The sequence below is a fragment of the Eutrigla gurnardus genome (assembly GCF_963514095.1).
Source record: "Eutrigla gurnardus genome assembly, chromosome: 16".
Classification (NCBI taxonomy): Eukaryota; Metazoa; Chordata; class Actinopteri; order Perciformes; family Triglidae; genus Eutrigla; species Eutrigla gurnardus.
Window position 1 is genome coordinate 17,182,253 of NC_139927.1, and position 17,838 is coordinate 17,200,090.

Consider the following 17,838-nt stretch of genomic DNA (forward strand, 5'->3'; position numbering starts at 1 on the left):
AGACTGCTGCCCCCTGTGGGAAACACCAGTAAATAAAAATATAAACTACACTTACAAGTGATTAAATATCCTTAGGAGAACGAATTTGTTAAAAAATCATATTTATCTATTTAAATAGGTCTTTCTTTATTAGTTATTTACTATTAGAATAAATCAATAATAATTACAATCCTGATCCACACTTCGTACCAATTGGTGGCGGTAGGACATAATAACCGCCATAAAACACCAAAAAGTAGTAGAAGAAGAAGAAGCGGAAGTAACGCAATCATAACATCCGCTTGTGGGGTTATCAGAGATGCTGGTTTCAAGGATACCGTCTACAGCGCTTTCTTTAAAACAGGTAGATACACACAGCAGTGTAATCTATTCAGCTAAAAGATGGACTGTTTGTCAGAATGAATAACATATGGTCTAATATGGTCTAAAGCGACCCAGCAGCCCCATGCTATCTTGTTAGCGGGGTTAGCTTGCTGGCTAACGCTACAGACAACGTTAGATACAGTCAAAACATACTTCATCGGAGGACTTTTAGATAAATTTGCCATTATGGATTTGTTTCAAGACGATGAACAGGTTCATAATAGTAATGGCACTTGGAAACCAAACAGCACACCTTCCTCCAGACTGCCGGTCAGGGTAGAGGTTTAGTTCAGACTCTACTTGAAAACGAATATTCTTGCTGCAATTTTTAGTTCAATCATGAAATAAAATAAATGTGTTTTAAACTGTCTTTCTGAGTCTAAACTACTGATTCTTGACAGTTTTTACAGAGACAGAGGATTTTGGGGATTTATAGAAATATGTTGAGGACCATACGGAAGGTACCAGACAAGGCAGACAGGAAGTACCTCAGTGACTGGGCAAGAGACGAGTTCAAGAGGAATAAGAATGCCACAGACCAGGTAAAGAGATAATATAATCATGTGTTGCCCTTCCATTACATAGCCAGGTCATCCAGCACTGCCCTGCCAGTCTGTTAGAACAGGAGTGTGTTAATCATGATGGGTCAGATATATACGGGTTGAGACATGAGCTTTTAAAATCAATTAAATACTTTAATACTGATGAACGCAGTATGCACTGTATACTGCATACTGTCTACGCCAGTAGAATGCAGAAGGTGGCTTTCGAATACAGCCATAGTACTCATTTTCCCAGCATCCTGTGCTTCACCCATCACTGATGTTTTTTCTCCATTATTCATTCAGGATGTTATCCGGATGATGGTCTCACAAGCTAACAACCACTTAGAGGAGCTGCAGAAATCTCTGGCTTTGTCCGGGAATTAAGCACTGTGAGCTGCTGTGGACTATGGACTGATCTGGATCGATTACCTGCGTGAACCTCTGTCTGATCAGGGTAACGTCATTGTGAGTGACCGATGCAGAATGTATTGAAACTCGTCTTTGGCTAGGCATCTTTAAAAAAAAAAAAAGATGGATCTAAATGAAGATATAAACTGGCAAAACCTCTGGTGCTGTTGTTGATCAAAGGAAACTCATTGACTTATTGGGCAGACAGAGCCTATCTGCCAGACTTGCACTGTATATTATATGTATTAAAGAGGAACTAATGAACAGACTTGGCGTGTTTTTTGTTTTCTGGCATCATCACACAGTACATTATTCATATCCAGAGTTGATGAGTGGACACAACACTGAGATTTCTTCAAGCACCATGACAGAATTAATCTTTTACATCAAGACATTTACATTGGCATATTGGAAGAGTATTGTTTGTTACCAACTGTTGAGTGAGGACATGTGTTGGGCTCCAGCTCATTACTTATCAATCGTTTAGTCTGTAAAACAAGTAGAAGTGCAATCAGGCATCAAGGTGTTGTTGCTTTAAAAACACACACAAAAAAACATTTAGTTGTTAGACTGGTTACCTGTCTGTCTCTACATGTCGGCCCTGTGATAGACTGGTTACCTGTCTGTCTCTACATGTCGGCCCTGTGATAGACTGGTTACCTGTCTGTCTCTACATGTCGGCCCTGTGATAGACTGGTTACCTGTCTGTCTCTACATGTCGGCCCTGTGATAGACTGGTTACCTGTCTGTCTCTACATGTCGGCCCTGTGATAGACTGGTTACCTGTCTGTCTCTACATGTCGGCCCTGTGATAGACTGGTTACCTGTCTGTCTCTACATGTCGGCCCTGTGATAGACTGGTTACCTGTCTGTCTCTACATGTCTCCCTGTGATAGACTGGTTACCTGTCTGTCTCTACATGTCTCCCTGTGTTAGACTGGTTACCTGTCTGTCTCTACATGTCGGCCCTGTGTTAGACTGGTTACCTGTCTGTCTCTACATGTCGGCCCTGTGATAGACTGGTTACCTGTCTGTCTCTACATGTCGGCCCTGTGATAGACTGGTTACCTGTCTGTCTCTACATGTCGGCCCTGTGTTAGACTGGTTACCTGTCTGTCTCTACATGTCGGCCCTGTGATAGACTGGTTACCTGTCTGTCTCTACATGTCGGCCCTGTGTTAGACTGGTTACCTGTCTGTCTCTACATGTCAGCCCTGTGTTAGACTGGTTACCTGTCTGTCTCTACATGTCGGCCCTGTGATAGACTGGTTACCTGTCTGTCTCTACATGTCGGCCCTGTGATAGACTGGTTACCTGTCTGTCTCTACATGTCGGCCCTGTGATAGACTGGTTACCTGTCTGTCTCTACATGTCGGCCCTGTGATAGACTGGTTACCTGTCTGTCTCTACATGTCTGCCCTGTGTTAGACTGGTTACCTGCAGGTCTGTACCAGTGGAACAAGTTTACACATTTACAGTGTTTGCCAGCTGGAGACATCGATCCTTGAAGTGAAAATTCTGATTTTACCTCAGTGGTTGCATGCCTCCGCCAACCAGTGAAGTAGCATTTACGAGTGATTCTTCCGCGAGGCCCACCGACTCTACAACCTTTCACAATAAACAACTCAAACACATAAGGAAGAGGAGAGCTTTAATGAACGCATGAAAATCAGAACCTCATTGAGGATTTTCATGTTAATTGGGTTTACAGGGAGACATCCCACATAGGAATTTCATTTATTCATTTAGAAATTATGAATCCACATGGATAAAGCACAAAGATACAGTATGAACAGCTTATCTAGCAGAGTTAAATGTATTCATCTCATCACATGTAAGACCATTAAAAAGGATTCATCATCGATCAGTTCATTTCTCTAATCTTTGAAATGTTAGTCCTCTGTGACGGATATCTTCCCCTGGGACAGCACCAGATCCTTGACTTGCGGAGTCATGGCTATGAGCTGCGTGCGGACACTCCCGGCATCCTCGTCCTGCTCCTCTGCCTTGACGGCCTCGACCTCCTCCTGCTTCCTGCTCTGACTCTGGCTCACCAGCTGCTTCACCACCAGGCTCTGGTAGGCAGACAGCAGCTGCTGTTGCTCCTGCAACCACACATTTCAGCAGTTTAACTCACCCAACAAACCGTCTATTAAACTAACGCAGCAGCAGATGGAAAACCGACCGGAAACAATCCTAAGATGATGGAGCAGTGTGAAGACAACGTTTGCTGAGGCATTTAGACCACAATGAAGCACAAATAAACATGACAGAGCTTAAGCTCCTAGAGCACATTACATTTGTGAGAGGCTGACTGGGTTCTTCATCCATACAACTTCCTCAGTGAATAGGAGCTGATCCACAACCGGTTAAAGGAGTTGAACTTTTCCTTCTAATTTGGAATGCCCAAATCCAACTGGAGTCCCTGTCATGGCCGACCAGGGTTGAGTGTCCCTTTGAATTCAAGTATCATCCTGTCAGACAGACACCTGGAGAGACTTCAATCCAGTCAGCTTAATAGTACATAAGGTGACTGTTTGTACTGCAGCTGTACAGTAACAACTGTCAGCAGTTTGACCAGCAGGATGCGTGACTTGTGGTCTAGCACTCGATAAGAAAATGGACCTGGCAAAGACTTCCAGACTTTGGAGGTTTGGAGTATTAAGAGAGTATGATTTTCAAACGAAATGACTGCTCACTCATTTGAAGTCCAACGCAGGTCTAGTGTGCAATGGCAGGTATATGTATATTATGTATGTCTCATGTTTGTGCTGAAACTACGATAATCTTATCATGGTGCCTGCTCACTCCCTCCTCCTTTCCTTAGAGTCCTCCGCCAAACGATACCAGTGCAAAAAAATATCTTTAATCGCAATATAGTGGACTACCAAGTCAAACAGCAGCACACTATTGATTCACCTCACACACAAACATGCGGCTGTTTCACACACGCATTCCAAAGCTGTCTCGTACGGGTGCAGCCGTTTTATTAAATCACACAGAGCGGTTCTTTTATAGCACGCGTGTTGCAACGCCGTGCGGCCCCGAGCCACAGCGAGCGTCGGACATACCGTGGATATCCGGCCAGTGAGGGTGCCGATGATCTGGGGCACGCAGCGTCCGGGAGCGTGCAGCATGCAGTGGGTGCTGGCCTGAAACAGCATCACGCTGGTCAGGTGGAGAACCAGAGCCGGATCCTCCGCCTCCTTCAGCTGCTCAATGAGCGCCTGCCGGTGCACAAACAGCGCCTGTCTGGATGACACGCATTCACACACACAAAAGAGGTTAAATGGAAATACTTCTGGATTTGACCTTAATATACACAAATTAAATAATGAAAGAAAACGTCCAACATGAAAGTGTTTCCGTTACCTCTCCTTTTTCTTGTCTCCCTTCTTCAGCATGAAGCCACAAATCTCTGCACAAGCCTCTATGTTGGTCAGAAAGTCTTCAACAGTCTGTGAAGGGGGGGAAAAAAAAGTGAAGAATTTTCCGTCACTGTAGCTCAGCTGATGATGTAACCGACAGGAAACACACTCACTTTGCCGTTCAGGCAGTTGTGCAGCTTCATGAGAGGTCCTTTGGTCTCCTCGGACAGCTTGCCCAAAATCTTCACTCTGACCTGGGGCAACACAGACATTCATGATCAAGTCCACACTCTAATAAGTCCCACAGTGCATTTCAAACAATGACACTCGCACACTCTCTCACGCACACTCTTTTTTCTTTGCCTCTCCAGCTGCATACTCAATGTTATTCAACGCTACCGAGAGGAGACGCAGAAACAGACGAGCAACTTTCCCTGACCTCGTTTGTGATGGTGCTGGGATTCTCCGCGGACATCATCAGGTCGGCAGCCAGGAAGTTGACTAAGATGTTGGTGACATCAGCGCACAGGGTCTTCAGGACGTGCTTGGCAATGTGCACCTGGGTTTCATCTGCAATGATTAAAGACCTTCCCATGAGTTCACTTTGAATCGGAGCTCGTTTTATTTAGAGATGTATGCCATAGTGACACGTGTGATTGGCAGCGTTGGACAAGTAACTCAGGAAATGTTACCATTTATTTCCTTTAAAAAAAGTAACAATTTACAACGCCACTGAACGCGACCAGGAAAAAAAGAGCAAACAATGTTTTTTAAGGTTGAAGAATTATGCTGTTCATACAAAGTTATCAACAAACTCAAAATATGTCCATATGAGTTTGTGAGTTAAGACTATATTTTTGGTCAAACTAGGAGGATTTTCAACCAAATTTGCTCTGGGAATAAAAAGTTGTTTTTGATTTCCACTTGAGTGGTGCGAGCAGGACTTACCAGAGAAGAACTTGGTGCCTTTGTCAAAGAGTCGGATGTTGTTGTACAGGCTGGTGATCTCCTCCTGGAGATCCTTCATGCTCTTCTTCTTGTTGGCTCTTGACGGAGAGCTGGAGGAGGACATGAACACGGTCCGCAGCACCTCCTGATAGGCTTTCGTAAGTGGCCTGCAAACATATCAAGAGTGAGAGGACTGACTTCTTGTCCTCAAGTGTTGGAGGAGAAAACTAACTTTAGACAGAAACATATGTATTACCTTACTAAATGCTCTGCCAGCTCAGAGAGGATTTCTTCAGGGCAGTCACTCACTCGCTTCTCTAGAACGGCTGCGATCTCCTCCTGGGCCATAAAGGGGGCTGCAGTCTGTTTACTGCGATCTTGGCAAAGGTAAAACACAAGCTAATTAGTCTCACTGGGATACTGTAGTTACCTTTTGTCTTCCATGAAAAAAAAAAAGCTTAACAACCCAGGGGAGAGATTTCTAACCAACCAGCCATTAAACTCTTGTTACAGTAAAACGCCTCACTGAACAGGCTTAATGTGCATATAGAGACATTACGTCCCTGCGAAGATATAATAGCTTTGTGGCCGTGACTGTACTTTGCTGTGAAGGTCCGGTTTCCTCATCGCTGTCCTCGTCTTTCCTCCCTTTCTTCTTGGTTTTACGAATCCGGATCTCTCTGGCGTTGCCTCCTCCACCTGATTTCACACTGCCGCTGCCCTCTGGGAGACAAACAGTTAACAGATGATATAGAATACAAGAAAAAAAAAAAAAAAAGGCTTTGGCACTCGCCAAGGGCAGACTTCAGCACTTTTGAATCAATGTGCTGCTCACGCCACCCAGACTGTTATTATGATGTCATTCGGGCCATGCACATGACTGATCTCAGACGAGCTGCCACGATTACAATTTCATTCCACTTGCAGCAAACATAGAACAGATTAAATCATTGGGAAGTCACAAGGAAAATGTGTTCAACTCGTTCTAAATTCTTAAAATGACATCTCTTCCTTTGCTCTCACTGGAAAAAAAAATCCAGAATCTATAAAAATGTAAATCCTTTGCCAATTATGCTGTCAAGATGTCTCCTTCTCAGTAAATGTGAAGCCTCCGGTGTTAAGTTTCCACATCACACATGCATACTGGAGCACAGCTGCCTCCAAACTGGATGCCACAAAAATCATCTTGTATGTTTAAGTGAGATTTAAAGTGAAACGTTCCCCGTTGAGCAGATGAATCATAATAATAAATTCAATGAACCCATCTTGGTTAGTCTTTCCACTGTTCAAACAATCCCCAACTCTGGTTTGTTCAAAATTAAACCCTTAATCCCCTGCACCAGATGTGAAACTATCCTGGCTCTACAGCTGTTCCCCCCCCACTGCTGCTCTGATATTCGACCTCCCTCGCTCCGCTCCTGGAATTCCAGACCAGCGGTGAATGAAGGGCTTTATTTCGACAAACCACAGTTTGCGATTGTTGAAAAAGTGCAAAGACGAACCAAAAGTTTTATTTTGTTTCCATCTAGTTTGTGTCAAAGTGTGTTTTACGACATGGTAAAATTACAGATTTTTGTCAACGGAGTCTGGTGCATTTAGTGAGAGAAATTTAGCTGTTGTGTCTGGTTAAAGAAAAAGCATAAGCAGCATGCGTATACATTCATTAGCTAGCGTAGCAATCTTAGCTCCACAGGTTTTTAAACTAACATTTTAGGAAGTTATATCTCCTTCCATTACACAAGACTTAACCAGGACAAGCTTGAAATCCACAAAACCAGTCTGGAAATGAAGAAAATCTAAAATGATTGCATGGAAATGGAGCAGAGTCCAATAGCTGTTGGACCCTGGTCAGAGCTGGCTGATGCTACACTATGATTGGCCAGTCTGCACTCGAGGGGCGGGAGTCAGCAAAGGGTCAATTAGAACTTAATATTATTAAATGCTGTGGGTGTGATTTTGTTTAATTAATTATATCACTCTAGGCTGGAGTATTAATTTATCTTTTTTACTGTATCAACTCTATCAATATCATCCCCAGAGCTGCTGTCCACAGCAATAAATACACGTAGAATGCAATTTAATACCCAGGTATAGTAGAGTACTCCCAGCACTATGTAATAATCATTCCTGAGGATATAATTCATTAATGTGACCTGCACATTGATAAGGGGCAGAATATGGATAAACCATTCAAAAGATTCATTTATTTAAGTTCAAGACGCTTGTTTAATAAGTGCTAATTGATAATAGATTAAGTCTTTTGGCTCGGTGTGTATAAGAGCAGCAGCGATTAGTCAGTTACACGGTTGATTAGTCAATTGACAGGAAACTCCTCTGCAAAAATGGATTGCTTCCAGTTACTCAAATATGAATATTCTCTGGTTTCCTTAGCCTTCTTTGTATGAAGGCTTAGTTGGACTGTTGAAGTTAAAAAAAATAAAATCACGGAGTCAGAGGAGGGTGTTATTATTATGAGAAAAAAAAGATTAAAGTCACAAATGCACAAAAAAACAAACAAACAAAAACGCTTGGATATTCTCATAGATTATAATTTATGAGAAAGAAACGAGCATATTTACGAGAAAAAAGCCCAAAACACGCTAATTGGTATGTTGACAATATCAATGTCTGCGTATTACAATATGTTGATTAATTGTCTAAAATCCAGAGTATTTCTATATCATCCAGTCTGATGACAAAGTATAATTTAATGAAGCCAGTTAGGTGGGATGGACGTGACCAACCTGTAGCCTTCTTCTTGCGCTCTGCTTCTCTCTTTTCCTTTTTAGAGGTTGCTGAGGTCTCCGTCAGAATGGACGCTTGCTTCAGATCATCTTCAGTTATCAGAAACACCGGATTGTTCTTGACTTCCTGAGACACATTTAAAAACAAAATCACACACACGCTTTAACGGTGTTTTATACTTAGACCTCTAACTGACTCCACACATGGTGAGAAAATGCTGAGGAGAATCACATTGACTGAACGTTGTTGTACTGGTTCAGGTTGTGTGGTGACGAGCAAGTAATTTGGGGATTTTTTGTTTTAAATTATTCAATTTGGTGCAATCTGGCCTTGACTTTTAGCCTGGGCAAAAGCACCAATTTAAGCATGACGTATAAAATAGTTTACGTTAAAAAAAAAAAAAAATACATATTATCTATCAACTTTAAAAAGGCAAACATAATCTAAATCAATCAGAAAAGAAAATCGTTCATATACACTTTTATATTAACAGATGTGACTGCACATGACTACAACTGGGGGAGCATTTTGGCCTCCAGTTACTTTGATAAACTACTTTCATTATAAAATAAGGAACATTTCAAACATTACACTGTACAAACAGTTTTCCAAAAGGCAACACATTAAATACTTCCCTTATGCTATGAAATACTAAATAAATACAGTAAGTGTTTGAATTAGTCCCACTGTGACTATATACTAATGTGACTGTTAAACTGCAACTAAATACCAGATGAGATGTGAAACCAAATATAGCCTTTCTTAAAATGCAGGTTAAAAATACATTTCCCTTTTCGTCTGCCTGAGCTAATATGTTTTTATTATTTTCTTTAATATTGCTTATCATTTAATTGTATAGGAGTTTTCTATGCCGATGTGTGAAGGAAGGCGGCTGTACCTTCTGTGCTTTCTGCTGCATGGCTTCCTCAAACACAGAGAGGCAGTTGCTGATGAACTTTTCGCTCACGACGACCGTTTCTCCCAACACTTTGGCGGAGGACTGGACGTTCGTGTTTCTCATTGCCTGGTTGATCAATATCCCGACGTCCTCCATTGTCAGACAGCTCGGCAAAATCGGCTAAAACAGCCGGAGTGAAAGCCAGAATGAAAAACAGAAGAAGCTCATATTTATTTTACCACAAAAAGTGACTCAGGTAAAGGCAGAGTACCTGTATATCAGTCCATGTGGCGGAGCTGACAGCTTCCTCTACAGAGGCTTCCACCTGGTCGACCAGAGTCTGACCCACACAGGCTGCTCTGAGGAACAGCAGTTTGTTGGACTTGAAGCGCTTCTTAATGTAGCTGGAGGGGTCTGGGATCCCCAGTCTCACCAACGCATCGAACTCTGCAGGAGGAAGTCTTCATCAGTTTCATTTGGACTGCATACACATATAATCTCCGTCAGCCATACGGTTAGCAATATGACACACAATTAATTGATCCAGTTCTGCTAACTTCGCTAATATCATTAACACTGTTTACTGATCCACATTGGATAATTCACTTTTGAAGCTTCACCGATACGTTTCACATTCAAGTCAATTCACAACCAGTCAGAAAAGCCATGGTTGCCATGGTCACACAGCTATATGGCATAACTGGATTATTTTATGATGGATCTTAAACCTGAACAAAAATGTCATAACACAACTGGAAGATTGAAAACTGCTGGTTTAGTTCATATTTCTATTGATCTATTGATATTTGTGATTTTGTCGTCACTGTTCATCTTTTACCTGCAGAGATTAAACTAGTGGTGTGCCTTTTTCCCCCCAATATGCTAAGCGCCGTGGGTCACTTCATAGGGCGACACTTTGTACTGTCTCGTACAGGGATTTTTCAAGTGCACAGGATATAACAAAAATATGCCAGTAATAATCATAACAACAATAATTTAAAAAGCCATACCTAGATATCCGTTCTGCTGGAGGAAAGAGTCCACCCAGGCGTTCTGTGTTCTGGCATAAATATCAGGGATGTACACAGCTTTGTCCTGCCGACCTCCAACCACGCTACCCTTAAGGCGTCCAGTGTTCACCAACTCCTCCAGGACAGCTGGAAACAACATAACCCATCACAACATCAAATACGGAGGCACACCATAACCAGAATAAATAACCATCCAATGTCCCTCCTTACAGTACAGAAGATGTTCCTGAAATCCAAACGCTCCAATCATGCTGCTGACAGGTGTTGGCCTACAGAATGAAGTCAAAACAGTTAAACATTAAGTGTAAAATACAAAACAGATTTATTTTATTATAGTCAAATTCTTCAAATTTCTAATTCATATAAAAATAGTCATTTTAAGACACACATTGCCACAAATTGTTCGTGCGAGTGGTTTGTGCATGAGGCCACAAAGTGGGAGAATATCAGTGGTTACCTTGTGATGGCGCTGAAAAGTCCTCGTATCCTGGCTTTGTGACGAGCAACAAAAGCTGGAGTAAATATGACCCCCCTGTTGTACTGGTCCATTTCTCCTTGGATTAGTGTCCCAAGACGCTTTGACAGCTCCTACAATATATTTCAAAACATACAATTATCCTACTTTTTAGTAGTTAAGTCATCAAGAAACAAAAAGAAGCTGAGGTAATTTAAGACTGCAAAGACTAATCATGGCGCAATTCATTTTCTAATTTCCCGTGAGATCATTGTGACACACCTCAGATAAGAAATCCCCCGGGAGGTCGTAGTTTTTACACAGTTCGGCAATACTGATCAAACCAGCTTCCTGCAGCTTGTCATTCACATCCTCGGCCAATCGGTCCAGGTACGCTCTACGGAAAACACACGACAACAAACATGCTTCGAAACTTTGACAATATGTTCTCAGCATATGCTTTTGTTTTTTATTTCAGATCAGACAGACCTGGCCCTGGGCTCCGGCACGAGTGTGATTAAAGTGTCACTTAATACTCACTTTTCAATAAGTTGTCCCAGTACAAGTTGAACCCCTTTGTCAGATTTTGCAATGTCACTCGCTCTATTTTCAACATGGACCCAATCCACATTGATAATCTGAAAGGAAGAAAATCACAACATGATTCAGAGGAAGTTTCACTAAATGAGAACATGAATGTCTCATGAATTGGCTTTCTATTATTTGGTAATAGAAAGACACAGCAGGCAACACACAGGGCTGTTTTGCTAATACACACCTGCTGGAGGTCCACGATGTTGATCCGCCCTGTGAAACACAATGACAGGATAAATAAATGTCCCAACTCTCAAAATGCTACAGCTAACAAGGATTTACTTAGTATTACCAGGCATGACATCAGGATTCATTCCCATATAAAGTAAAGTCATCTTTAAAAAGTTAGGATATCGTTTGTAGGTTGTGTGACAGGTCTTTATCATTGGAGCCTGCGTTTCATGCCTTATTGGATGTTAAACTGACCTCCATGGACGTAGAGTTCATCTCGGATCTCCCTGCTGATTTGTGCCGGGGTGATGTACTCCTTTCCATCAAGTGTGTGCACCACATCCAGCTTCTTTTCTTGGACCAGTTTTGCAATAATTTCAATGCAATTCCTCTCAGACAGCCTGAAGAAACGGTTAAAGTAACATATGGGGTCTTTAGTGTCGTCCCCCTGCTATTTATACACGGATGTTGGTTTTTTGTCTTGTTATTGTCAGCGAGTTTACAGAAAGGAGACAATTCACAACCTGCTTAGCAGCGTTACTTCTAAACTAAAGTGTAATGCTAGCTAGCGTTAGCTTTGCAGCTAGCAGCTGTTTGTAGCGTTAAATGCGCTTACCTTTGCACTGTGTCGGCAAACTGTGCTCTCTGAAAGTCAGCAGCAAGCCTTCGGATTTCTTCCCAGTCAGCCGCCATGATTAAAGGTTTATGCGTTGGCAAAGAACAGGCAGCTGTCAGTGGTTTCTTTCACCATCCACTATCAAGAAGCAAGCGTCCAGCTAGCCGGCTAACGAGACAGCTCCTCTCTGCTGAGCCACACGTCAACATATAGTGACGTACAACCGGGAGCCACAAGGACCAAATCTCCTGCCAACGCGTTTGAGTTGTCAAAAGGTGTTGAAAAAGACTCGGTAAAAGAAGAAGTACTGATTCAACTTCTTTACTCAAGTAAATGAATATATAAAAAGTATTACTTTCAATGTAAATGTAGAGTAAAAAGTATCTCGATGAAGGACATTTCTACTGGCTGTTTTTGCAAGGCTAACTGAATCTCGCGTCATATTATAAGATAATATGACGATAATACCCCATCAAATCCATTCAAATTATGAATTACACATATTTGTTTTAAAATGTAGGGTGTAAAACTAAAAAGCTGTCAGAATAATAAAAACTGAAATAAAGTACAGATACCTGAAAATACTGCTTAAAATACAGTAACAAAGTGCTTGTATTATAAGCTACAGGAAATAATCGAAGCAGAAACCACGTTATTCATAATAACTAGAAATAAGAGAAAAGGGTTAGCTGAGCAATTATTTTGATGGATTAGTATAAAGCATTAATAGTAAATATGAATATGAAAATATACAACATCTTCACATTTTTTGTGCAGAATGCAATACATGAAGTCAGTGTTAATCTAACTGGAACTATTTTACTTTAATTTGTCAGCCATTTGTCATTTAACATTTACCACATTCTGAAGGACACACCTAAAAAAAGATTTAAATGTGATATTTTCACCAGCTGTTGTCCGTTTCAAGCACAGCATTTCTACTTGAAATTTCCACATGAAACCAATTGGAAATCCCCTTCTGAAAGTCTGCACCCTGCCTTTACCACACAGTGAAACATGATACAGAAGCTAAAGGGAACACGAGTTGTAGTGCAAATCTGTAAACTCTAGGGAGCAGTAGACTACAAGCCATTAAATTCCTTCCAGGGAGCATAACAGATGGTGCTGTATTGTATGAAGCACTCCATCATGCCAGCAAAGACCTGGTAGGAGTGAAATACTGTAATTATATGTCATATGCACATTCACTGCAGGCTTCTATGTAATTAATTACAAGTTAATAAAAAAAAAAAAGCACAATCTCAATGAGAAAACTGTCCCTCTGTGTCTGGCGAAAATGACTCACAGCCATGTACACTTGAAACTTCTTGAAATACCGTCCTCATAACCAGCCTCCGCATCAGTATGTGACTGTAGCCTGATGCTGTATGGCAGACACACTTTCTCTGACAGCAAAGAAGAAACGAATAGGTCGCCTCAGGCTAAGTTTTAGAATCAGGAGAAAAGTTGTAAGTAGATTTGTTCAAACTTTTGGATATATTATATGATTCTCACCATAGAAGTTCTGCCTTCGAGCTCCGATTTAAATGACCAGTCAAGGTAAAATAAAATTATGAGATTAAAGTGAGGTATGGAGGCGTTTTGGTTGGTTTCACAGGAGTGTGTGGGTGGGGATATACAGTTTATCTGGAAGTGGAGAAAACAGCGCAGCACAGGAATGTCCGACCCATTTGAATATTATTATTATTTGTAAAAAGCAAAATGGTGGGATGTTGAAAAATTCCCCTCTATAGGGCCTTTTAAATGGAATTTACCAAATAAGTTTGAGTTTTCTGGAGCCACTGTGGGCATCTTATAATTAATCACCCTATTCCAGCGCCTCAGAGCAGCCAATTTACTGTACGTAAACCTGGTGTAGGAGGGGGAACATGACTGAGGGAGAATGAATGTATTCAGTAAATCATGTTAGCGCTGGTGCGTGCAGATCATTATTCTCAATACTATTGTGTGTTTGTAGCTGTGTGAATTTATGAGTCTGTGTGTCAATTGCCAAAGGTTTGTGTCAGCACAGCTGGGATGAATATGGGAGAGGTCTATATTAATATAAAATGTAAAAATTAAAACCACTACCTAAAGAGGTCAGGCCTTTATGTGGTCCCCTAAGAGATTTGGGACAACTGTAAATTAATATCTCTGCACCAAGACATTAATGTTGCTGCTTTTAGAATTTAGGAGCACCATGGGAAAGATACAATTTTGAACACTGGTGCAGTTCTCTAGGATCTCCGAAGGAACTGAGAGTGAATTGTTTTTCATATATACATACGTCTTTCCCCATTAGGACCAAAATGGAAATTAGCTTCATCATGTTTTATGCTCTGCGATTTTAACACAAGGATGGGCTGGTTGCAGTTGTCTCTTTACCTTTATTACTGTCTACCAAATCACTTGAGGAGTTTGTCAACAATTTTAAATATAACTTTGCTCAGGCATCAGTTTATGCATATGACTGATCAGACACTTTTAATTAGACTTGTGTTCTGCATATATTTTCCTGTAGGAATAAAAATATGCAGGAACATTTAAATTAATTAGCAAATACTTTATTTGAATAATTACCTTAGTAGCAGTTTAGTAGCAGTGGTGGAAGAAATGTAAAAGTAGATATGCAAAATGTCAACTTCTTTTCTTTTCTCAAAATGTTACTTGATTAAAAGTACAGAAGTGTTAAAGTATCAAACATAAAATTCTGTAGATGTCAAAAAACAGCCACTGTGTTACAGTACTGCATCAGTAATAATAATCAAATAGGCTACTTTATAAGAAAATGTCAGCATTTTACTATAACAATGCATCATACATAAGCAAATGTTTCATCTGTAAGATGTCAAACTGTCAAATACATGTATTGATGTCAAAAGTACAATTAGGTAGCATAAACTCAAATACTTGTGTAAAGTAGAAGTCCCCAAAATTCAATTGCCATTTAACCTTTTCTACGAGTATCACTAAAGATTTTTTTTTTTTACTTCATTACATTTTTCTATACTTAGCAATGAACTTGGAGTTAATTAGAAAGTTGTGCACATGCAAAACACTGAATGACAATTAAAGTCGCTGTAGAAAAACATTCAAATCACCTTGGTGACCCGTTTGGTATCATTTCCTTTAAGAACATTTATAAAACTAAAGATAATTTATAAATCGCAATTCGCAGTTCGCAATTGTGCTTATAGTGTATTTCTTCGTTTACAAAATGCTCCTTATTTTAATCCTATCCCACAAGTTGTTTTACTCTCTGATTTAGTTAAGAAATCTACAGATATGTGAATTTTCGTGCAGATAATATGTGGAACTCTTTAAATCCCACTTTGACTCTGGCTCTTTCATCCTCCGTGCCATGTGAACCTTACATTTCTCTCCGTCATGCTGGTTTGCAACAGTGTAACCACAGTGCTCTTTTTAACAGATTGGAGTCAGATTGCATTCATGCACACACCAAACAACCAGATGTTCCATGGTTTATGTTGCTGCGTGATGGCCCGGGAATCCCGAATGATGTCATCCACAGAACTGTAACGCTTTACGAACATGCTGCAATGCATCCTGTGAGATAGTGGCCAGAAACTCAAACAGCCAGTTTATATCTTCTTTTCTGCTCTCTATGATCCCTTATAGAATCTAAGTCTAATATAAGAAACTAATTGAGTCTTCAAAAGCTTCGATAATAAGAATCATAGAGGAAAAAAATGTGTTTGATAAGTCGTCTTCTTTAAAAAAGAAGAATAAACGCCCCCAGTCTAATTTCAAACTTCAAAGCTTGATAATATTTAGGTCATATTTCCACAGTGAATAAGCATTGTGAGACTGCTTCTTTGAATTGTAATCAAGTTGTCCGTAAGTAAACACGTTTGTCTCAGCAGCGGCGGGCGCGTCTCTCCTGCGACTTCAAACAGCCACACACTGTTGATTGTGTGGGAGATTTCGCTTTGAAGGTGTCACTGAACAACAAGCAAGATGCTTGTTAATAATGAGCCTCTTTGTTTTCTTAAATGCTAAAGATATTTGTTACATTCAGTAGGTTTACACACGCAAAAGAAACCAGACCAAACCAGCCTATACTCAAAAATGATCTGTTATGAAAAACCCTGTACAGTCTCCATGGAGTACAAATGCAGCAGATCCACAATCATACAGCACTTCTGCCCTGGCCCTGACTTAAACAAGGCTATTTATAGACATAAAGCTGGACAAATCATCAGCCCACCATTCTGATCAGGGCTTCCAACCAACCCTCACTCACAAAATGATGTGCCCATACAACTGAACTGCATTCTCAATTACATATTGAGGGATTGTCCCGGATTACGCTTGCAGTTTAAAAACATATTAACGTTGTCATTTCAAATAAAATATAAACGCGACAAAACTACTTTGTGAGGTTTAGTTTAACATTTGGCTTAAAAAAGGCACATTTGTTTGGGTTTATTTAAGTTACAGGCGTTAATGAAAATAAGTGAATATTGACGTTTGGACACAAACAGCAGTCTCCTGTGTGAAAGTGCTCTGTTTCATTGTTTGTTTGTTCGACCCATCCATCCATCCATCCATCCATCCATCCATCCATCCATCCATCCATCCATCTATCCATCCATCCACCCCAACCTCCTTCTTGCATGGCTTTTTTGCAGACAATGATTACAAATATATTTGAGATACGTCAATGAAAAACATAATCCAGGTGAAAATAAGTTTCCCTGGAAACAATTCCATTTTGATGAAATGGGGACGTAATTTTTAGGAGACCATCGTGCAGTTGTTGTTTAGATTAATACTAACAGCGCAGCACTAAACGGCAGACAGACAAATTAAGCAACTAGCTGATGAATATATAGGAGCATTAATGCAGAGACATATTTCTTCTCGGGAGTTGGTGGGGAACAAAACAGAGCTAAAAGGAGAGTGGACATTGTATTTACAGTCTGGTGGCCAGAAACTCAACTCCAAGTGAATGCTAATGTTGCTCTGTGTTGGATATAAAACCAACATGCTAGCATGTACACCACAACAACGTCATAAAGAGATAATATGTCAATGTTTGCGGCCTGTTGCGCTCAATTGGCCACATTTTTTTTAAATCCACAAATGCTGCATAAGAACTCAGATTACCAACAACAAAATGTTCATTATGATTTATTACAACTTAGGCCATTGGTTTTCTTGATAGTCAGGAAGACAGGAAGTCAGGCTGCAAACTGTGGTGGATGTTCACAATGGAGAGTTGGGTAATCATTTTACCCGTGAGCGTATCCTTTACTTCTCTTCCAAATACTGTGTACAACTCCTCTGACTACTCAGGTTTCTTAAAAATGTTAACTGCTAGAACCAACAGGGCCATGAAAAAACAAGTTGTAATAAAGGTGGTAACAGGTAATGGTCATGGTGTGTTGTTGTTTATTCGAGTTCTGAAAGTTCAGCCAACCGAAATCTGACTCAATCTCGCCCCCGTCTTTTTGGGCTAAAAATAGAGCTGAGCTAGCAAGAGGCCTGATACTGACACCAGGCAGCTCCATGTGGATTCTGCCTTCCAATGGCGTTGACACCTCCGCTCTCATCTTTCTCTCTGATTCCTTGAAGTGGAGGTGGGTGGTGGTAGCTCCCCGACAGTGATTATAGCGGATGGGGGTGGTGGAACTCATTCATTCGGGCCAAACAGTCTGTCTATTTTGCGGAACA

General features: G+C 40.7%; 3 protein-coding genes across 4 annotated transcripts in view; 2 read left to right on the top strand and 1 right to left on the bottom strand.

Moving 5' to 3' along the window:
• Positions 1–17,838, top strand: part of trim54 (tripartite motif containing 54) — a 278,550-nt gene that overhangs the window by 33,426 nt on the left and 227,286 nt on the right. The gene's annotated exons all lie outside the window — the stretch shown is intronic.
• On the top strand, positions 253–1,584 carry lyrm2 (LYR motif containing 2). Its single transcript, XM_084031341.1, has 3 exons — positions 253–343; positions 765–905; positions 1,212–1,584. Exons 1-3 carry the CDS (start codon positions 299–301, stop codon positions 1,290–1,292), a joined length of 267 nt encoding a protein of 88 aa, XP_083887467.1. The 5' UTR covers positions 253–298; the 3' UTR covers positions 1,293–1,584.
• ufl1 (UFM1-specific ligase 1) overlaps positions 2,959–17,838 on the bottom strand; it is a 122,688-nt gene continuing 107,808 nt past the window's right edge. The window contains exons 2-20 of one of the 2 annotated variants that reach the window (XM_084030039.1): positions 12,142–12,218; positions 11,781–11,926; positions 11,539–11,567; positions 11,301–11,398; positions 11,043–11,157; positions 10,764–10,894; positions 10,517–10,575; positions 10,286–10,432; positions 9,547–9,722; positions 9,276–9,455; positions 8,377–8,503; positions 6,233–6,355; positions 5,889–6,009; positions 5,633–5,799; positions 5,124–5,254; positions 4,858–4,938; positions 4,689–4,774; positions 4,388–4,568; positions 2,959–3,421 (exon numbers count right to left, since the gene is read on the bottom strand). In XM_084030039.1, coding sequence (XP_083886165.1) covers positions 3,209–3,421; positions 4,388–4,568; positions 4,689–4,774; positions 4,858–4,938; positions 5,124–5,254; positions 5,633–5,799; positions 5,889–6,009; positions 6,233–6,355; positions 8,377–8,503; positions 9,276–9,455; positions 9,547–9,722; positions 10,286–10,432; positions 10,517–10,575; positions 10,764–10,894; positions 11,043–11,157; positions 11,301–11,398; positions 11,539–11,567; positions 11,781–11,926; positions 12,142–12,218 — 2,388 coding nt within the window. In that variant the 3' untranslated portion in view covers positions 2,959–3,208. Of the gene's footprint in view, positions 3,422–4,387; positions 4,569–4,688; positions 4,775–4,857; positions 4,939–5,123; positions 5,255–5,632; positions 5,800–5,888; positions 6,010–6,232; positions 6,356–8,376; positions 8,504–9,275; positions 9,456–9,546; positions 9,723–10,285; positions 10,433–10,516; positions 10,576–10,763; positions 10,895–11,042; positions 11,158–11,300; positions 11,399–11,538; positions 11,568–11,780; positions 11,927–12,141; positions 12,320–17,838 lie in introns of those variants that run through there. The other variant, XM_084030038.1, reaches the window with a different exon arrangement.